Source organism: Zeus faber (genome assembly GCF_960531495.2).
Source record: "Zeus faber genome assembly, chromosome: 13".
Taxonomy (NCBI): domain Eukaryota; kingdom Metazoa; phylum Chordata; class Actinopteri; order Zeiformes; family Zeidae; genus Zeus; species Zeus faber.
In genome coordinates, this window is record NC_137198.1 from 18,666,596 (window position 1) to 18,690,128 (window position 23,533).

At 44.7% G+C, this 23,533-nt stretch overlaps 1 protein-coding gene across 1 annotated transcript; it reads right to left on the bottom strand.

Annotated features, from left to right (window-relative positions):
* Window positions 1-11,980: 11,980 nt before the first annotated feature.
* On the bottom strand, window positions 11,981-14,036 carry foxa2 (forkhead box A2; the record flags this gene model as incomplete). Its single annotated transcript, XM_080012432.1, has 2 exons — window positions 11,981-13,141; window positions 13,965-14,036. 2 exons carry the CDS (start codon window positions 14,034-14,036, stop codon window positions 11,981-11,983), a joined length of 1,233 nt encoding a protein of 410 aa, XP_079868558.1.
* Window positions 14,037-23,533: the final 9,497 nt, after the last annotated feature.

Genomic DNA, 23,533 nt, shown 5'->3' on the forward strand with positions numbered 1-23,533 from the left:
TTGACCCATTTTTAAATAACATTTTATTTAATGCATTTTTTTTCATGATAAAGAATGCCATTATATGGAGCAACTTAAGTGTGTTTTTAGGATATAAAAAAAAAAAAACGTTTTTCCAGGAATGTAGCTATTCTCATGCAATTGTATCATACCCTTAATTTTTTTGACGCCTTTGGATATAAGACCTTTTTTAATGCAATTTTTTTCCACGATAGAGAACTACATTCTAAGGAGCAACTGAATCATTTTTTGAGATTAAAAAAAAAACAGGAACCTGGCTTCACCAAGCTACATTAAAGAGAAGATTAACACTATAGTCATGTGAGTACACCAGTGTAAAATATACTATTTCACATAAAATAGACATTTTCTGCAGTGTGAAAAGATTAAGGTCTCTCTTATTGACTCAATAGAATACCCACTTTTTCTTTACAATTTTTTACTGTTTCTTATTTTTTACTAATTTACTATTTAAAATATTTGATACAAAGTCGTCTTTATTTTGTTATAAACTTTATTTATTTTAATTTGATAATAAATGAGACAAACAACATGCCTGTCATTCGCTGTGCTCCTTTTTCTGACAGCGTCACCGTGAGTAATAGAAATCTTCCTCCGTCTGACCACCCAGGGGGTCCTTGACACCATAAGCTTTACAGAGGGGGGATGGGCATGTGGGCATGTGTGTGTGTGTGGTGTGTGTGTGTGTGTGTGTGTCGGTGTGGGTGTGGGTGTGGGTGGAGTTGTTTGCATACAAATACAAAATACACAAACATATCTTTTAATTTTACGTATAGCGGTCTTCTCATTTCCTCCCATTTTTCTACACATTTTATTTATTGTTTATACACTTCATTAGCATTTTTTGGGGGGGTGGACTCCTACGGGGAGCCCTTTGCGGCTAGCCATCGAAACACGGACTATTTAACCTAAACGCAAACACGCGAACCAACAAAACCCCAACAAAGAGCAGCACAATATGGAGCGCCTCTCTCCGCCGCACTCGGTGTGTTTGCTCTCTCTTCTGGCTGGAGCCGCCGCCGGGTCGTATAAACGCCGCTGCTCACTTTCCCCCCTCAAGTGCTACTCCCAAGCTCTCCACTCTCGACCGGTGTAAAAAAAACAAAACAAAAAACAATCAGGATTCCTTATTATTCCTATTTCTACGCGCTTTCGGGTTCGCTTGTTGAGTCCGCGCTCCATAGGAACCGGCAGCTTAAGCGTCGTGTGAAGGGTATCGTTATCGCGCTCCGTGCTTGACTTGTGCTGCCTCCTCTCAGAAGAAAAGGAGGGTCAGGCGCTGCCCCCACTCTGCCTTTTTAGGGCTAAAGAGAGACGGCCTCACCCCGTAAACGCCCGCACATGCAAAGGTGAACAGGGGGGGGGGGGGACGGGGTATAGGAAGAGACATATCCGTGCACAATGCGCGGAGATAAATGGCCATACAGTACGGGGCGCACAAAGAGAATTTAAAAGCATAAAGTATAGGGCAGCTGGGCTCTTATCTAGGGCTGGGGGAAGAAGGAGAAGAGAAGAAGAGACGAGAACCCCCTCCTCCCCGCCAACAAAGGGAGGCCTAAGACTAAGAGGCTTGATGCATGGGAAAGCCATGGGCCGGCCATTGTGGCTGCCCTTCTGCTGAGCAAATAGTCCAAACTGTTCATTCCCCATCTCCCATTCTCTGGCCGGTACATTGTTTGTGTCCTTGCATTTCATTCTGACTGGGGAAGATTGCTCTCAGGGCCGGTGAGCAAACAGTCCAGGAAAAGAGCCGACTATCTCCCGCCGTTCCCAGGAGAACTAGCATTTTTATTTCGCCTCCAAGCTGTCAAAGGATTGGAGAGTTTATGCGAGGGGTCCTGAATTCATTTGCTTTAAGCCTCGGGCCCGACGCCGGCATTTTTTATCGGGAAACGTTTGGTAAAATATTTCCTAGCGAAATTATACGGCCGCCCCGGGCCCGAGCGTCACGCCGTCCCCGTCCCCGGCTCCCTCCGTCGCCAAACATTTGGCATTGGATACATACGGGATGAGTTTCTGCAACACAAATGATGCGTTTAGTTGTTGTGACAGCACAATGGTGATGAATAGTGATGGGCTATAACGCGGCTGTCAAGGATTTGGTGGAATGAAGGCAAACAGAAAACTTTTGTGCGCGTTTTTTTTTTCCTTCCTCCCTCCCCGCCCCGTGACGCGAGCCAAACTTGGCAGCCGAACCGGCGCGGCTCCACAGATGCATCCATACACCAGAGCCGTTCAGGCACTTGGGGGTAGAGAGAGAGCGGGCTTTGCGGGATCCAAAATGTGTCCACAAAAAAAAAAAAAAAAACGCCGCCAGGCCGACTTCAGAACCGTCTGCCGTCCCGGGTCACCTCTAAACTTGAAACTCTACAGTGTTTGTGTGTTTTTATCGTGTGCAGTTCTTCCAACGCTTTCAACGATCCATTGGCACTAAAGGTATTATTTCACTGTTATTACACTGTAATAACTCAATTTCCAGAATGGCGTGAATTAATACATCTTTACACACGACGTCATTTCGTTTTTAAGTCGTAGCCATTGTCAATAACACCCTATTTTTGTATTTTTTTAATTCAGTATCCATCCTCGTGAATGGAATGAATCCGGCAATGAAAGACATTTTCCGACCGCGTTCGGAGCCACGGCCGTAATGAAACCGGAGCCACCATCTGGACTCTGCTTGCCTTCACACAGATACATCTGAACAATATAGCCGGCCAGTATATTTGCATTTTAAAAGGCAATAGCAATACTTCACCACGTGATGCCACATAATGCTGTGATATTTGTATAGATTAGTCCCTCTATAAGCTGCCTTTCAACGGGGAAGGGAGAAGAAATCACCCGGCGACGATAATTAAATGTCTTGGTTTGCATGTAAAGGGAATACTCTGCGTTTCATTTGCATAGATAAACAAACATGACTGTCTGTGACATCACGACCCCAAGATTCATTAGTTGTTTTTTTTTTTCAAATTTGAAGCTTTTTTTTTTACTGTAATCTAAAGATGTAAAGAACGTGTGTGACGCCAATAAAGCTTTGACTTGATTTTTTTTTTTTTTTTTTATAATCCATTGTTTTATCGGCCCTTTGGAGGTAAGTGTGCCCCCGCGAAGAAGCGCAAATCAGCCGGTTGACTCCTTAATCTGAGAGGATGTTAAATGACACTCACGACAACGGTCCTGTGGGCGTGGGAGCGGGCGAGGGTTAAATAGTGAGCATCAGGGGACCACTCTGCCATGGGGAGACACGCCCGCCCCTCGTCCCTCGTCCCTCGTCCTTCATCCCTCATCATAATCTGTGGAAGACATCCACCCCAACCCTCCGTCGGAGGCGTCGCCTCCTCACCGTGATAAACAAGGCGGCAATTCATATGGGATTAAATTGGGCATTCATTTGACTCGAGTCGGGTATGGGAATTCATTAGCGGAGCTGAGAAGTGGCGCTACACACAGAGAGAATTAAATTTGAATCTCCCAAGGGGGGTGGGGGGGGGGACGGACGTGATGGAGCACCAGGGGGAGCGAGGCCGTGTCCAAATGGAACGTCTTAAAGACAGAAGGGTTATTATTCGACACTTAAGATTTTGACACTTGTACCGCGGCGGCTCATTGGCTGTTGATTGGTTGTTATCGAATTTAGCGGGCGGGGGGCCAATGCTATTAGGAGAGGGACGGAGTGATGGGGTGATGGAGTGATGGGGCGATGGAGTGATGGAGCGCTAAAGGGATGAGCGTCCACCACTCGCCTCTAATCGCCCGTTTCTAAGAAGGTTTAGGAAATAATCAAAGGTACTTTTGCGGTTCAAGGCCGTACAGAGCCGATCCCTTCCCTCCCTAGATTCGCCCCGTGGACTCATCTCCACGGATCAAAAATAGTTCTTGACACTCGTCTAACCCCGAAGAGGAAGAACAAATACAGGTTTCCGGCGCAGATTCGGCCCTCAGTCGGCGGTATTAAAATGAGCACATTATTTGAATGTCAGTGATTCTCATGAATGTTGAAATGGCATATCCATCCATGGCGGCCCGTCGCCGTTCGTGACAAGCCGCCCCGGTGTAAAGTGAAGGCATTAAATTCAAACCCGATGCAGATTACAGAACTCAACCCCCGCCGTACGCCGTCCCGGCTCTCTGTAAATTGGACAAGGCCCGCGGCGCGATAGCCTATCACACATAGGAGGGGAACATATGCAGGAACAAAACATTACGTAGTTTGTTATTCCGGCGACCGCACCAGGGGGCAGCCGGGCTTGTTTGCCTTCGCCGGGCGAGGAGATTGGATTGGGGTTTTTTTTTTTAAATGAATCACTGGCACACCGCGTTTATAGGTTTCATTAACTTTTAATGACTTGAGTGTCCTTCGCCGCCATTGGCTGGCGACGGCTCTGGCTACCCCCACCCCCGCCACCCCCGCCCGGAAGAGGAGCCGTGGGGAGCCGTGCGGGGACGCGGCGTTATAACGTTTGGCTTCCGTTCCACGGACATGTGCGGCTAAACGTCCTCTGTCCGGCCGAGTTGGGGCTGCGAAAGTGGCTACGAGGCGGTGCCGTTCCAAAAAAATGAAAGAAAATGCCCGAGATAGCCAGAGGCTGAATTTAGAACCAATAGGTGAGGAGCCTCGGGGGGGGAACGATGGAACAATGGATCAATGGCGGCCAAGCAGGAACCCCAGCACGCTCATGACTGACGTATGGTCTGATGCGGGCTTTGCCAGCAGAGCTCCGTTTCAACGTCGAGCTCGGAAATGCCAAAGGAATTGCCAAACAGCGTGCGCGTGTGTGTGTGTGTGTGTGTGTGTGTGTGTGTGTGTGTGTGTGTGTGTGTGTGTGTGTGTGTGTGTGTGTGTGTGTGTGTGTGTGTGTGTGTGTGTGTGTGTGTGTGTGTGTGTGTGTGTTGCCATGTGGGTATGTGCATGAACACCTATCCACGTCACTCCAACGCAAACAGACCAGACTCGTACACAAACACACTTTTTGCCCGCAGTCGATCCTCAATCCCGCCGACAACTATAATTTTCCATTTTATGCATCTTTAATCTCAAAACCCATATAGCCGCCTTTTCCGCGTGGTTGGTCACGCGAGTATTATCTGGCGGCGATTTTTCCTCTTGCTCCGCTTCATGTTTCCGGCGAGAAGCTAATCTTTCCTTCCGCCGTGTGCTTGAGCCCCACTCCAGCACTCCAGAGGAATGAGGGGCCTATGGAACTATCCCCCTCATCTCCATTTTATCTGTCTCTCCACTGATATGAGACGGAACACCCTTTTCTTGTGGCATTTTGGATTTTTTTTTCTACCCCTCCCTCTCTCTCTCTCTCTCTCTCTCTCTCTCTCTCTCTCTCTCTCTCTGCTCCGACGGGGTTTTTTTGTTTTCTCGTGGCGTCGATCGTGATCACATTTTCTATTCTGAAACAAATTGCTTCTCCTCCTCTCTCTGCATGAGGAATGAAGCTGCGGTTGAAGACCTTTTAGGGGAATAAACACAAAAGACGCCCTTCCACTTTACAGTAGCCTACGCCAAAGCGGGCGGGGTGCGTCCTGGCCTTGGTGCAGCACCCTGAGGTCCTAACAGCGGTCAATGGTCATTTCCCTCTCTCTCTCTCTCTCTCTCTCTCTCTCTCTCTGTCTCTCTCTCTCTATCTGCCCCCTGTCTCTCTCATCCCTTTCTTCCTCAATGGCTGGTTTGGCCCGGGCCCCTTCGCTGGAATTTCACACTGTCCTGTCGGAGGAGTGCGGACACATCGCAGTCAATGGCCGCATTCTCGCCCTGTCCGTCCCCCCTTCTGATGTACAGACACATGCACGCCACGCGGTGCAAGCGCACACACACACACACACACACACACACACACCCACACATTGTATACATCCTCTTCTTTCTCAGCCAGACTGGCCTCTCTTAGCTAAACTTCATACTTAGTTGCTCAAACTGAACAAATCGAGGAAATTCACACCATATCCGAAACACATAAATAACGTTATTTGTTTTATTTTAGAGAGAAAATACATTTTTCACGAATCCTTGACTTTTTTTTTATCAAGAAGTACTGTATCCGCTCAACTCAAAGTGGAGTGCAGAATTCTTCATCATTTCACCCCTGTTTTTACTGTTTTCACATTTACCCAATGACTCAGATTGAGCTGCATTAAAAGAATTAGGTTTTTTTAATGATAATAATTAGCAAAAAAATTATGAACAAATTTAAAATTCCTCACCTTGTGAAGCAGTGAACCAACAAACAGGTTGAGATGCCACTTGATGTTACGTCACAGCAACATTATTTCTATTATTGCAATTCAATTGCCAATTATTTTGGTCAGTGCCAAAGAAAATGTACTTTTAATATACTGTAAAAACTGAACAAATATCAAGTAATTATTTTGATTGAGAATGATTACAGTGAAATAACACAAATGTGATAATGCAGCATAGGCTTATCCTGGAGAAATCCTGTATGTGCAGTATAAGTCAACTAGAAGGTCTTCTAGATCTTTTAATCAATTTATTCTGAAACATTATTCTTAAACAGTGCAGCCAGAGGATCTAGAGGGGAAAGGGTACATTTTGCAAGGTCCTCAGAATACATTTGAAATTGAGATGCAGTTAAATTTAAAAAAAATCAATTATGGTAAAAATAACATCATTTGCATGATTGATTGAGTTTGTTCCTTTTATGTGAGCTACTTTTAAGCTTTACCTACTTGCTTTAGTTTCATCATTAATTAAAAGCAACACCAGGGTAAATAATAATAATAATAATAATAATAATAATAATAATAATAATAATAATAATACATTTTGTTTGTATAGCACGTGTCATACACAACATGCAACTCAAAGTGCTTTACATTAATCAAATACATTTATACAAATACAAGCATTGGTCAAGGCCCAATAAATAAAATCAGTTTATCCATATTCTCCGCATGTTTTTTTCAGACCATGGTCATGAACATACATTATACAATATGTGATAATAGTCTTAATAGCCACACTGCTTGGTTTCAGCATTTTTTTTAAACCAAGTGGGGGTTTTTATTATTATGATTATTCTAGAATCCACCTTTATCCACCCTCGGCCAGCTTGTTAAAAAGGGGACACACACCATGTCAGCCTTAATTGAAGCAAGATGGGTGGACAAGATGTGTGCGGATCACGACGCCCTGCGCTGCCGCAGGAACCATGGGTGGCTTTGAGTTTTGACTTTGTTGTCCCTTAATATACTGTGGGGTGGCAGTTTCCCTTGCTAAGATATGGGATTAGGAGTATTTCTCCTGAAAGAGGAGTTAAGTCGGGCCAGTGTGGCGGGTCCCTCCCCTGCAATAGGCTGAGACAGCATTACAGCTTGTTGGACTGGAGTCCCGCTGTCACCCTGGAGACCAGCTACTTGGGTGTTCCCACAGCTCCACGCTGCCGCCGCTGGACCGGCGTGGCCGGCCACGACGCCGTGTTCTATCCAAATATTTCAAAAATATCACCCCCGTCTGCGGGAGCTGAATCCACTAAAAAAAAAAAAAAAAAAAAAAGGTGTAATTTGCATCCCACGCATGCACAGCATCGCCTGCACGGTCATGGTTAAAACGGTCCACACAGTGAGATAGATCTGAATGCGGCTGGAAATGAGGAGTTATGGACGTTTGCTGCGTGCAACACGCATTGTGTTCCCTGTGAGAAACGACGCGGGACTTCCTTCTTGTAATCAACAAACATGCAAATCAGATGAGCGCTATGGAATCAGCTTTGGCGGGCCGGACCGACCCTTATTCCGTTGCTATGACAACAGATGAGCCGCCTGCTCCGAGACGTTGCAGTGGTGCGCGACCTGTCTGTGGTGCGTCCGTAGCGTCGGGGGGGAAAATGATTTGAAATGTGTGTGCGGTTTATTTTTAAGTGTCTCTCACATGACATGGTGTTGGAGACACGCATTCCTCCCTTTATCAGGTGCTTCACACACCGCGGGTACAATAGGCACAATTAAAATAAATAAATAAAGACACCCCCGTATAAAAATTTATACATTTCGATTTTTTTTTTTTGTTTTTTTTTTTTTGGAGGGGGGTGCTTTTCTGGCTGCAGATTGGGGTTGATCGCCTTTGAACTGCAGATTTCCAAAAGGCCATTCCCATTTCTCCCAGTGGAGAGGTCTTGACTGGGGTTATCCCCTCCATCAGAGAGCCATGTTCTGGATGCTCTGCTTTAATAAAGACAATTAGGCAGCGTCGAGGGCTCTCAATTATTCTGTGTTTGAAGTGAACAGCCGGCACCAAGTGGTTATATAGTGGTTATTATTATATAATTAGGTAATTGTCTGGATTTCGAAAATTACGCCATAGCATTATAATAAAATGCTTATTATAGTATGATAGATTTATAGTTAGTAGTATTATCATACTAATACGATATAATAATAATATTATTATTATCATTGTTATTGTTATTGGTATTGATATTATTATTATTATTATTATTATTATTATTATTATTATTAGGAGTAGTAGTAGTAGTAGTCGTCTATTATTATTATTATTATTATTATTATTATTATTATTATTACTATTATTATTATTATTATTACTATTATTATTATTATTATTATTAATAATAATAATAATAATATAATAATAATAATAATAGTAATAATAATTTATAGTAATAATAATCATAGTAACAATAGTAATAAAAGTCCAAATTAACAATTACATTTTGTCAGGTTTAGTATTTCTTATGATTAAAAATATAATGCTATAATATATAATATAATATAATATAATATAATATAATATAATATAATATAATATAATATGCCCCCATGACACGTTTATCACTATTTACTTTTCCGGAAACTTTAATATGAACAACCATTAAAGACGATTCACTAGATAACGTACTGGCCAAGTAGATCATTCAGATTATAGGTGCAAGAAAACTAAAGCTTTTGATCTAAGCAGACATAAACTGTTTATAACACGGTGCTAGAGAACACGCTTCTGCAAAGGAAATGGCTACAACATAATGGTAATAAAATTAAAATGAAAAATGTGTTATTATAACACTGTATTATAATAATAACAATAATAATGATGATGATAATAATAATAATAATAATAATAATAATAATAATAATAACAATTTTATTATTTTTATTGTTATTAATAATAATAATAATTGTATTATTATCATTATAATGATAATAATACTTATTATTATTATTACAATTATGATTATGCAAGATAAAAAATCAATTATGCTTTAGGAATTTCCTCCAAACGTTTACTGATCAAAACAAATGTACAATTAATTTCCCCACACATAAAGAAAATAAGAAAATGTATTCAATCCAGTGAAACAGGTTTCTTTGCGCGCCAGAGGAACTTCTCTTCCAATCAATGCAGCAGATGATATCAGTCAGCTGCATGGGGCTTTCAGCAGCAATCTCCATCTATCACAACCCGACCATCACCTTTGCACCACCCTTCACAGTCAAAAATCCAATACGAACTGCTGCACCACGACTACCACGACCACCACCACCACCACCACCACCACCAGCAGCACCAGCATATGGGAACCGGTATCCCCGTCCACCTCCTGCCTGCAGGGAACTTGCCCGCAAACGCACAAATCGCTTAAACCTCAAAAGAAAGTAAAAAAAAAAAAATTAAACAAATTTAAAAATAGAGAGAGTGAATAGGTCCGTACCTGCGTGTCACCGCGGGTGCGTGTTGTTGGTGAGCCGCGGGAGCCCCCACGGTGGGAGCGCTCCTTGTGCCTTCTGCAAAGGGCTGCAGACATCACGGCATTTATTTGAGCTCAAACTCTGTCACTGTTGACTTTAGCACAAAGCAAAGATTTCACTGCCCTGCTAGTTAAAAAAAAAAAATGATTATTTTACAGAGATATCGATCAGTGCGCTATTAAAAAAAAATCAGCTTAGCATTATATGTCTAAAATGAATAGAATGGAATGTAATGTCTGTGTCAATTTGCAGAGCCGTGACGTCCTATTCAAAGTTTACACTCGTGCAATTTGGCTGTGCGTGTGTACTCTTCCTATATGTGGGCATAGCCCGCACTCTATTGTTTACTGTCTTTGTTGATTCGCAGATCATGGGTGCGATCTGTAAAGAGGGGGACTGCGGAATAAAGCGCACACTTTGGGGCCTTGCGCGTTCAGGAGGGTGGAGTGGGGTGAAGCCCTGCGTCCCCTTCCCCGCGGTCCGACTGGGAATCTGCCGATTTTGGGGCTCATTTCGACTCAAGAAAAACAACCCAAAAAACAAGCAAACAAACAGGGAGAAACGACCATATCTGATCAGGATCAAGCAGGAAGGGAGGTTCCCACCACGTTTAAACCGGGACGTGGACAATGGAGGCCCCAAGTTAGAGCAGCACATTGGGGCCAACTCTGTTCTCACATCAGCCCCCTCTTCCCCGAACCACGGGAGACTTTTTTATGTGACAATGACACTTAATCTGTGTGTGTGTGTGTGTGTGTGTGTGTGTGTGTGTGTGTGTGTGTGCGCGCGCGCGCCTTTAGGTAAGCGAAAGAGAAGGAGATAGTGTCTGTCTGTGTGTGTCTGAGGCAGTAAGAGGGTGGGACAGAGAAAAGGGATGAAGATAAAAGAAAGTATGAGGCATAATAAACGCTATGTCGTATTTATTTATATGTGTATGCATTATTACTATTATCATTATTATTATTATCATTATTACAATTATTATTATCATTATTATTATTGTTTTTGTTGTTGTCATTATTATTATTATTATTATTATTTAATTTTTTTTGACAGGCAGAAAGACAGGGATATCATCCATTATGTGCCGTAATGTGAAATACTGACCTAAAGGTCGCTATAAATAAAATATGAATTTGTTGGTGGCCTCGTCTATTTTAGGTTCTGAAGAAAAGCATATAAACACGTTTTAATGGAGAGCACATTTTGAAAAGAGGACTCTACTCCAGTAGCATGTTTCCCCCCAAAGTAACACATTAACCTAGGTCGGTGTCTCCGTGGCTGAACTGTGGAAACCTTGTTCAGAATAGAATTATAGTGACTCATATGTCACATGCTGAGTCGAACAGTCGCCAGGTTTCATGAAAACTCTTCTTGATGCTTGTTTTTTTTCGAAATTATGAAATGATGCATGATTTTTTTTATATTTCCTTAAAAATTGGAAATACTCTACGAGAATGGTCCTTATAGGATATATATGGACATGTACTGTATGTGTCATTGATGTAATTCCCATTAAATTACATTATATCGAAGACTTGCGATAAAGCTGATTTATTTGGTTTTTGGCAATGTGTTATCGCATCATGGTTGTGGTTGTTAATTATTGCTATTATCGACGTTATGATTGTTATGATTCTCTCCCATTTTGAAAGTAAAAGATCAAACCTTGTTGAACGCCGGTGGCTACGATGTTGGCTTTAATTTACTTTAGTTACTAAACCAATGCTTGGTGCTTTTTGAGTAGTAATAAAATAAAAACATATAATAATTATAATAATAATAATAATAATAATAATAATAATAATAATGATTCCAGGCTTTTCATATTCAGAAAAACAAAAACAATAACACTTTAATATAGATTCTGTTCTTGTCACTACAAGAATACACTTATACAAGCCATAAATAGGAATTACACAAATGATTGAAGAAATCCTGCGCGGCATTAAAATTCATTGAGCAATCAGGTTATGCAGATGCTACTTTACAGCCAGTCGTTGTCTTTGGATCCATTCCTGAAGCCGACTTCTGAACAGAACAGTCACTTTTTTTTTTTTACATCCTTTCTTAAAATAATTAAGACTAGACTAACAAACTCGCTAAATCAGTTGGGAAACGTCAAAAATATTCCAAATACATATTATACACAAACTATATATATTTACAAAATATACAAATCGCTTGGGAAATAGTCCGTTTTTAGATAGGGTGAAAGCTTTTATGAGGAGTTCATGATGGGCCTGGAGTAGACGCCTTGGTAGTAAGTCGTGTCGGGGAGGGACGAGGGGTCCAGACCTTTCCCCGCCATGGAGCCCATGGAAAGGGCCCCGGCCATGGGGGAACCGTATCCGGAGTAGTGCATCACCTGCTCATAAGTCTTTAGGTCCATTTTGTGATGCTGCTGCTCCGAGGACATGAGGTTGTTGATGGAGAAGGGGTGGTTGAAGGAGTAGTGGTGCTCGGGCTTGAGGTGCGGGTCGTGGGCCAGCACGGAGTGGTGCTGGACCATGAGGTGCTGGGCCTGGGACACCGGGGAGGCGGCGTGCTCCGGGCTCAGAGCCTGGCTCTTCAGGTCCGACAGGGACCGCTTGTGGTCCGTGGAGGAGGAGTTGGAGTGCGGGGACTCGTTCCCGTTGCAGCTCTCCGAGCTGCTATTGGAGCCGCCCTCCGACGCCTTCCTCCCGGACTCCTTGCACATCTTCTTGTCGCACTTGAAGCGCTTCTGCCTCCTCAGGTAGCAGCCGTTCTCGAACATGTTGCCCGAGTCCGGGTGCAGAGTCCAAAATGAGCCTTTGCCCGGCTTATCCGGGGACCTGGGCACTTTGAGGAAACAGTCATTGAATGACAGGGAGTGACGGATCGAGTTCTGCCAGCGCTGCTGGTTCTGTCGGTAGAAGGGGAACAGGTCCATGATCCACTGGTAGATCTCCGCCAGGGTCAGCATCTTGCTGGGGGACTGCTGGATGGCCATGGTGATCAGGGAGATGTAGGAGTACGGGGGCTTGGCGTGCGTGTAACTCCTGCGGTAGGTCTTGGGGTCCCTCGACCTGTTGATGTTGGACTGTCCGTACATGGGGCTCATGGCGTTCATGTTGGTGTAGGAGGTCAAGGCGTTCATGGACGCGGGCTGCGCGGTCATGGGGCTCATGCTGGGGCTCAGGGCGGTGCTCATGGCCGTCATGCCCGCGCCCATGCCGTTCATGGCCCCGGTGCCCGGGGACATGCCGGTCATGGAGGGACTCATACCCGTGTTGACGTAGGACATGTTCATGGAGTTGGCTGTCATGTTGCCGGCGGTGCTCATGCCAGACATGCTCATGTAGGTGTTCATAGAGTTCATTCCCAGGCCTGCGTTCATGTTGCCAACCGAGGTATAACACTGAAAATGGAATAAAGAGACATTAATGATCACTACAACAACAACAATAATAATACTTATAATCATAATAATAATAATAACAATAATAATAACAATAATAACAATAACAATAATAATTATAATATAGTTCTTCTTCTTCTTCTTCTTATTATTATTATTATTATTTTATTTTTTATTTTTTATTTTTTTTATAATAATAATAATAATAATAGTAACAACCATAACAATAATAATGCAGAACATGAAGCCGTATCACGAAGTGATGCGATGGCCATTTCACTAGCCGATATAGTTTCAATTTAACGAATAAAATGAATGTAACGAGTGTACTGTGGGATGCGTCCAGATAAGGGATTCAAAAATAAATATCCAAGGTTAATATACAATATTGAAAAAAATATTTTGACTGTTAAAATTGGGATTGTATGTGTGTGTGTGGGTGTGTGTGTGTGTGTGTGTGTGTCCACACAAGCGCGGAATTGCCTCTAGAACACAAATATTTGACTCAATCTATCAACAGTCAAATAGCTCAAATGTTGGTTTAGTTGGAAACACGAGAGAGAGGGAGAGAGAAAATGATTCCACAAAGATACATATAGACTTTAGGAAATTATAATCCGGGTGAAAGTTTCCCCCCTTACATGTCAAGCAACTTTGTGAGGATAGTGCAGCGCTGCGCCGCAGAGATGGGGGAGGATTTGGAGGCGCCTCAAGTCAATATTTGATCACAAAGTTAATATTATCTCAGGGCTAATATTGAGTTGTATAAAAATGGGATCGGCTTTAGGACGAAAAAAAAGGAAATATTATTTAAGGTACCCACCTCGGGCTCTCCGTAGTAGGTGCTCCAGTCGGTGTGTTCTTGTCCTTCCATTTTAACCGCTCCGAGCATCATGGAAGCCCCCCAAGCAGCGTGCAGACCGTCTCCTCGCAGAAGAAAAGGCGAAAGCGGTCTCTAATAAGGACCTGGTGGCGGAGCACAGGGCTGTAGTGGTTAGACGGTGATGCGCTCTGTTCCTTATGTGTGTGTGTGTGTGTGTGTGTGTGTGCGTGTGTGTGTCTCCGTCTCCGAGCCAATCGTATCCGTCGGGCGCCGAGCTGCGTGTGTCGGTGCCCGGAGCTGGAATGACGCTCGGCGCAGGCTGCTGGCGCAGTGATATAGCAGTGTGCGCCAGGCAAGCCTCCAATCCCCTACTACTGCTGCGCCTGCAGGCACATTTGAATAATCTGCTCACACCTAGGCGTGAGAGACTCCTCAAAGATGCTGCCACCCCCCACCGCCACATAGTACACCTGCACCGATTCAAAAGGACAGATTCATATGAAAAGGTTCATTATGAACTAATCTTATTCTATGTGGTATGGGTGTGGGGAGAGGGGGGTGTAAAAGAATGTTTTCAGTCTTTTTTTTTTTTTTTTGGTGGGACTTTGCGGCATCCTGGCAACAACCCAGACGTGCTTTCGATAGTGATTTATTTTATTCCATTTGTCATTTTTTTGGTTGAATTTATAATTTATAATTGTTTGGGTTGCTTTTTTTTTTTACTGATAGATATCACTCGTCCTTATTTATCTATGCCATTGTGAACATGCCATGGCAATTATTTATTTATTTATCAATTTATTTCATCAATAGATAATAGTAATTATTTGTTTGAATCTGCAAAGCACCCCTTGAAGAAAACCCATAGGACACCCATCAGCTTGCAGTTGGACGAAATGTTTTTGTGACCATCATTAGGAATTATTTTTTTACTTTAGGCCTTAGCGTATGAGTCACAGCAATGTCTACAGAGATATATCTTGAAACTGTGATTGTGCATATGGTCTCTCTCTCTCTCTCTCTCTCTCTCTCTCTATCTCTCTCTCTATATATATATATATATATATATATATATATATATATATATATATATGCAAATATAAATGTTCTTAGTTTGTGTTTCGTGTACTACTAATGCATAGTGAGGCCAAAAGAGCGAGGATAACACGGCCACAACAACATGTTTGGACTGATTCAAATTGTTTTTTACACTTAAGTTAAAACTCATTAACTAATTGTCTGCAACCACGGAATATTTCTGTGTTTTAACTTTCCCTACTATGTGACAAGATCAAACACAAACACCCTGAGCCTTCCAGTTGTAATCCACCATCCAGTGGTTCGGTGAGGGAAACCATTGTCTGTGTTTAACTATCCAACTAATATGAACAGGGGGATTAAACATTCCGCCTCAGATCTCACACCCCGGCTGGTCGTATTATAATTTATTATTACATAAATGTTAATATATGGTTTTTTTTTTTGTTTTTTTTGTTTTTTTTTGTCGTTTTTTTTTTATGAAGATGAATATTTAAAACAAAGCTCTACAGCGCCCTCTGTCGGTCATCCCGTTGTAGTATGGGTCAGTTGATCGTGGGGCCCGTACTGTAACTACACTGTAATGAAACGATGAAATGACACTTTTCTACGCGCTCATCAAATTATTTACCCAGCAGCCATTGCGGAGGGGGGGGGGGGGGTGGAGGTGGGGTGGGTGTTAGTGTGACACAAACATGAAGGTGAAGCCGGGGTGGAGGAGTGTGGCGCACCCACGTGCCGGTGGTTGTACATCATATTGACGCAACCGCATAAGTATCAGTACGGAGGCCCATTAGAAGGCAGAGTCAACCTGGCGTGTTGACGAGGGGCCAACACGGGGGCCAACGCTGGGGCCAGTTTAACCTGGAGATGAGATCATAGGGAACGTGTGTGTGCGTGCGCGCGGGTGTGTGTCTGTGTGTGTGTTTGAGGATTGTGGAAAAGGAACAAATATTTTGAAAATACTCGTCAACGGCTACTGGTGGGCAGTTGGGACCGTGCTCAGAACTTGGCCTATAATTTGAAGAGACATCATAAGCAGGGGCCTACACAGCAAAACACCCTCCGGAAATCCCAAAACTCCACTTAAAATAGTCCCAACCAGGTGTTCACGGCCGACTTTCTATAATGAAATAATCCCACAGGTCCACCACTATCCTGTCAAAAACCATCAAAAGCAGGTATGGCTGCGCTTATTATTATGGCCTGCCAATAGTTCTCTGACACTTAAGCTTGTTCTGATGAACTGAAAGATGGTGTCCTGGCTGGAACTGAAGGATAACTCCAGCCTTGCAATTTTGATCTCGCAACACACCGCATAATTTCCATTATTTATTTCATTTTTATTCAAGGTGAAAAAAATAAAATGAAATGCTCAAAAAGTCAGACATTTTAAGTATGCCAATTTCTGAAATAATCTTAACCAGGGGTACACAAACCTTTTTAATGCAAGACCCCTTTGACAGATTAAATCCTAACCCTCTCTATACTCTCTAACTCTAACCCCTGAAAAAGGAGTTTTAGGCTTTGTTTTCACTTGATCTGCCTGTTGTAGGCTCCACTGCCGTGTAGTTTGCGTGTATAAAAATAGGCGATAAAAACGTAACACTTAAATTAAACCCCATCCAAAAAAAGAGTACTAAATAATAATAATAATAATAATAATAATAATAATAATAATAATAATAAATTAACATAATAAACAAATAAATAAATAAAAATTGATTAGCAAATAAATAAATAAATAAATGAACAAACAAACAAATTAATAAATAAATAAATAAATAGATAGATAGATAGATAGATAGATAGATAGATAGATAGATAGATAGATAGATAGATAGATAGATAGATAGATAGATAGATAGATAGATAGATAGATAGATAGATAGATAGATAGAAAAATAAATAAACAATCTTGCCGTGGACACCTGCAATCTCTTCACAGTAAGGGTGCCGCTGACCCCAGGCTGGGAACCCCTGATCCAAGCAAGTCAAATGCCTGGATTTCAGCATTGGCTTGGTGGACTTTGTCTCTTCCAGAAGATGAGAATGAAGATTTCCATTCAAATGATTCCCTGCGATTGAGCTGCTTACAAAACGCCAGCTATTACATCTGTAAGAATAAAATTGTGAATGGTCAGCAAAATAATATGGGCCATGTCATAGAGTTCCTGGATGAAAAAAAACACCCTACTAATTCTCTGGTTAATGATCAACCTACCAAATATACAACATCCTGCCCACGTCCACTTGGGTGAAGGTCATAGTTTGGATTTTTGAAAGAAAAAAAAAAAAGATAATCGCAGCCCTATTTCTCTTGTTTCTATTTTCAAATTGAAACATAAAACAAAGAAAGTGCACCTCCCAGAGTGAAACTGATTGTTGTGGAAAAGACAGGTCCAACTGAAGAAGCATGTTGTTGGAGAATATTCAAATATATAGATGTAAATGTGAGAAAAGAAGGGTTTAATGGAAAATACTTTTACTTTGGAAAAAAAAAGCCTTCTCAGAAATATTCCACTGACAGTGTAGCTCTCCAGACAGCATATAATTGAACAATATTTATATATATGTATATATATATATATATATATATATATAAATATATATATATATATATATATACTGAGACACTCACACAGGCCCTACTGCCTTACTGCACTGTAGTAGTGCACTGCATGCTGTATCACTGTTCTGGGTTACTGCATACTGCGCTGTATTGCTGTTCTGTTCGGTGTTACTGTATTGCTGTGTTGTACTGTTGTATACTGTACTGTATATCTCCATACTCACTTTATTCATATGTACTTTACTGCACATACAGCATCTGTATATACAAAAAGCCTATCTCATATACATAACTCTATTCCCTTCTATTCTGTCCCCCCACTCTGTATTACCTTTTTGAGTCTTTATTTTTTATTTTATTTTATTTATATTTTTCTATTCACTAACTGCATTACGTTTAAGGAATCAGTTAGTGTCAGTTAGTTCGCTAGGTAGAAAGTAGGTTAGCTATTATGTTCGGTTTAGAAACTATTGTGCATAATCTCCGGGTGCGTTGCAAAGACATTTCCCTGCATATATGTATGAACGTATGTATGTGACAAATAAACCTCTTGAATCTTGAATATATATACAGTATATATATTTATTTATTTGTTTGTTTGTTTGTTTGTTTGTTTATTTGGTTGTTTATTTATTTATTTATCTCCCCCCTTTAGAATCCCAACGACAATAACAGCAGGAAATGCAAAGCACAACAAGTATCATAGAATGCAGTGGATAAAATGGAGTATAAGGTATCTATCCATATATCCATATATAAGACGAGTGGAAAGTATGAGACCTGAGAAATAAGCCGGTCCCGACTCCAGCAGAACGACACTTTCTCAACGGGGAAAGTTATTCTTCTAAGAGAGTTTAGACGTCCCCAACCACTAATGAGACCTTGGCATAACAAGCCTAAAAGGGACACCCAAGACCCCGCAACCCTCCACGGATCCGACCAACCCTGAGACCCCCGGGCTGTGGAGCCGCGAGACGTGACGCTTAGTTAATGGGTCCGTTTGTCACGGTGGACACTGCTGACGTTCCTGCGGTTCCTCTGGTTGCGACGGGCAGATGCGGAACGAGGACGTCTTAATGAGCCCGTCAACGGACGTAGGAGGCCGGGAGGGGAAAGTGTCGGCACCTGTGCAAAGGTTGCGAGTCCTAAAAAAAAAAAAAAAACACATCACACACACACAAGGGTCCGGAGCCCCCCGCGGGTGCGGAGACCATACACAGGGTCATTCTTGGTTGCCTGGGACCTCTGGTCTGGTCTGGACGACGGGTTGGGGGTTAGGGTTAGGGTTGGGGTTGGGGTTAGGGTGGGTGGGGTAGGTGCTTCTGTGATGGAGAGGCGGAACCCTCGGAGCATTCCTTCAAACACCCCGGAGTTGTTGGCAGGAACGTGTTACTTTAAGCCTCACTTTCAAAGCCAGGACGGGCCGGCGAGGCTGGAGGATCCCACCTCGTCGCTTTAGTTTTTTCCTTAAGTCGCACAGAGCAACACGGGGGGGAAAGTCTTGAGCATGCGATTTGTCAAAATAAAATTTAATAACGCGATAGCTTTTCTTTTTTGGGGAGGGGGGGCGTGGGGGGTGGGGGGGGTTGGGGGTGAGGGGTGTTTGCTGCCGCCTTGCCTGTGGTGACAGTAAACATTCCTGAGTGGGGTTGGAGTTTGGACTCGCCATTATCTGCCACAGCTGTGACAACGCCCGTTGGCCGCAGGTTTTGCGGGGCCGGCCGCGCTGTGTTTACCTGGAAATGAATCTGAAAAGCGAGCGAACTGGGAAGGCACACAAGCCGGCTAAATAAAAACCCAAAGAGCGGGAGCGTTTGGGAACGGGTGGGGAGGATGTCCGAAAGTTATTGCGCTGACCCCGCCGGGGCCCGGGGCGCAAACACTGCTAAGGATATCCTCAAACACGCACCTTTTGATATTGAGAGGAATGTCGCCGGGAATGCCATTCACCGTGTTTTCCTCCTATGTTTACTGTATCCACGGGCACGGCCCGAGCCAATACCTTTCCCTTGTCATGGTGAGGGACCTCCGATTCGTCAAACAAGGTGACGGCGGATCCGCAGGACCACAGGGGGAGAGTCGGGAAAAAAGCTACGGCGTCCCGTGCGGACGTGCGGTTTCGCGAGGACGGCGGGGGGAGAACGCGAGCGGGAGAGGTTCGGGGCGATTCAAAAAGTAGTCCGTCGCGAAAAAGACGAAATGTGAGTGTTGGAAGGGTCAACGACCGAAGATATGCACGCTGCGTAGCGTGTACGCCAAAAGCCAAGATGGCGCAAGCTTACTTGTGATGCCCGGGCACGCTGAGCCGCGTGAATAGGATGTGTATTGGGGCCAATGGGTTTGATATCACCAAATCAGCACATTGTCATTCATTAGCGGGCCAACCGCAGAGTCAATACACATCCACAGACCGAAAGGCAATTAAAACAGGGGAGGCCAGCGGTCCTATGTTAATTAAATTGCCAGGCTCCCATGGGAAGAGAGGGGTCTAAATATCACCGCAATCACACCCGTGCCGTAATCCATTATGAGCGGGCGGCCACTTCAAACTCCGCCGCCGCGCCGCTGGGGCCCCCGTGTCAGCGCTGACGGGAGGGCAAACTAGACTTAATGACGCGCTCGACACAGTTAACAACCTCCCCACCGCACGGCGTCGGACACAACGCCCGAACTGATTCCATGAAGGTATCGTCTGAAACGCGTCACCGATACGGCCGTCGTGTCACCGCCGCATCCGTCTTTCGGAGGGCTCTCGAGAAAAAAACGCGCGCGGGCGCATCTCGATTCTATATCTGCCACTGGCTTTTGGCCCATTTCCTTTTTCCATCAGTCAGTCTGTAAGCCTCATATCTAGTGCCGTCTTATCTGTATTCCGGGCTGATGGGGAATTTCAAGTTTGGGATTACCTCTGACTGCTGACCCAAAGCCATCTCAGACATCGGCCAGCCAAGCACTTTCATTATCCGCAGCCTTTGCTAAGCCCGCCGAGAAATTTTCACAGACCGCTGCACGGGAACGCGCCAGTTTATTTTATTTTTTTTTGGACTCAAATAAAGCTCTCATGCCACTGAAGACTGGGACGAAACAAATTAAAATATAGATCAGAATTAGAAATGCATGGATTTGTATCTGAACCGCTCTGGAAGCATTAAGTAGGTGTCTCCTTCCTGTATGGACTGAGGGGCCCATCCATATGCAGATGGCTGATTTGTAATGTTTACCCAGGACCATAGGGAGTGCCGTCCACTCATGAAGAGGGCTGAAAGGGGGCTGCCGGGGTGTCACCCCAGGAACCTGGCGGTTAAACCGGCCCCTACCGGAGCGACAACATAAGTGTCCAATCTGTGTTTGCTTACCCGCGGACACCCCTGGCAGAGTTCTGGGCAGGGCCCGTAAATTGTGCCTTTTTTTTTTTTTTTTTTTTCACAGGCCCTGACAGCTAACAGACCGTTGGGAACAGAGGCCCAATGACACGGCCACTCAACAGATTAGCACCTCATCAGCCCCCCGCAGCTTCGAACAAATATGGTCCCTGACTCCCGTAAAACACAATGGGGCCGCCACTGCTAAACAGCCCCCCGCCAAGAGAGCCCCCCTACCCCACCCAGCCGCAAAACTTCCTGGTCTGTTCTTTCTGATGGCCACAGCTGCATCCAGGAGGCCTTTTTTTTCTAGACCCCGGCCCACCCCGACACCAATTGGCAAGATGTGTGTATTTCAGGTGAGCAAATATTGCCACTTGCCTGAGAGTTCAATGGCCAGCCCTTTGAGGGGGGCGGGAGTGGGGTTGCGTATTGCGCCCGCCTGCTTTGCAAGACGGCTTGTATGGCCCCACACAGCAACCGGTCCACAGGACAGGTCAGGGGAATTCTGGAGACACAGCTGGAGTCGGCAAAACAAACAGGAGCCATATAGCTCATCTGCATTTTCCCAGACGAGGAAATCAGCCCCGGCTTTCATTTCCTCTCTCCCCGAGCCTTTAACGACAAAAGGACGACCCTGCGTCCCCATCAACTGCCACACAAACGTGCACGCACGCACGCACGCACACACACACACACACGCGCACATGCACACACGCACGCGCGCGCACACACACACACACACACACACACACACACACACACACACAGCTCTGATCCCCCTTCCCACAATACACAGCCTGAGACCCTCACCTCAGCCTCAACTCATTCGAGGCATCATTTCCCATCTCACCACAAGCATATACGTTTTTTTAGTTTTTTAGGTTTGTTTTTTTTTAATGGCGTGCCTGCTCTGGAAATAGGCCGTGGTAGAGCCCCCAAGGTTCAGATCATTAGGCAGGCAGTCGGCAAACAGGCCGAAGGAATTGAAGGTTGATCTTGTCAACCGCTCGCCGTGTTTTGGTTTCCTTTGTCTCCAATCCACATAGGCGGAGGTATAAATGCCCTCCCGCAAGCTGCATTCACGTGTCATCCGGGCCTTAATGTGGAAAAAGCAGATAGGGGGAAAATAAATTATGTTCTGTGAGATTGTATTACAGATTACGGGGGTAGCGAGTTTCTTGGGACCTAGGCCCCCACGCCCACAGCAAGGGCAAAGCAGGCAGCAATACGACTTCGAGACCATGCGCCACGAGGCAAACACAGTGACATGAAGTCGCGGCATCCTTACACAAGCCTTTATAAACAGTTGATGAATACTGCGTTTATGTTTCTTTTATGTTTATTTATTTGTTTAGTTATTTATTTTCGCGGCGATGTGCGGCGAGGCCGAGCGGGAGCGTCATGGGTCCTAGCGGGTCCACCACTGCCCCCCTTGGACCGCCACCTCCTTGGACCGCCACCTCCTCGGACCACCACCTCCTCGGACCACAAACTTGAGCCGGGCAGCTAGGTGTCAACCCAGCAAGTCATTTCTGAGATGAACGACGGATGGCGGATAAAGGGCGGGGCCGCAAACGAAGGAATAGAAAAGGAGTAAAAGGGTGGAGGAGGGTGGGGATCGGGTAAAGGCCGGTGGCCCACGTCTGTAGGGTCAACTGTGTATTAGGATTAAGAGGTGTCTGGCGATGGTGAGGACCACCTTGACCCCCCTCCCCACACACACACACACACACACACACACACACACACACACACACACACACACACACACACACACACACACACACACACACTCCCCTCTCCTCACACCGGAAGTCAAACAACAACAACGAGGGTGGGTGAGCCCTGTCCTGGGAGGCCTTTTACTCTAACGCAATCGCAGTGAAATGGAACCGACCCGCAGAACAAACAAGATCTCTCGCATCTCTGTCTCTCTCTGTCTCTCTCTGTCTCTCTCTCTCTCTCTCCCTCTCTCCTCTCTCTCTCTCCTCTCTCTCTCTCTTGGCCAAAGCTCGTCTGAGAGATGAGGTGTTTTTTTTCCTTCTCTGTTCTGTTTGTTTGCTTGTTTGGTCTGGCGCCCATGGGCACCCAGCATGGAGGAGAAGGAGGAGAAGGAGGAGAAGGAACGCAGATGGAGACGATGACTGGAGATGGGGGGGGGGGGGTTAGGAGGGTGGGGGTGGTTGGGCGGGTGGGGGGGGGGGGGGGGGTGCAGGACATACAGGCCTCCCCTTGAGGTGACGAGGGACCTGCCGAGAGACTACAGAGCAAAGCTGCTCGACAAACACGCCCCGAGACGTGGGGATCCGGGTGACAAAGAGAGATCACTGTCGCTGATCCTGCGGTGGATGTTGGTTCTGACACGCGTCCGTCTGCCCGTCCGTCCGCCCGTCCATCCGTCCGTCCGTCCCCGCCGTCTCCCCTCCGCCGAGGACCTCTAATGTCAACTCTTTAAAACTTTGCGTAAGTCCACGTGTGGTCTGGATCAAACCGGTCGGAGTGCGATTGTGGCATATCTGTTAAGCTCCCTGAGGTACGCGGGGGAATCGGGAATTGGGAAACCCATCCGTTTGAAGGGCCGGGAAGAGTGACTC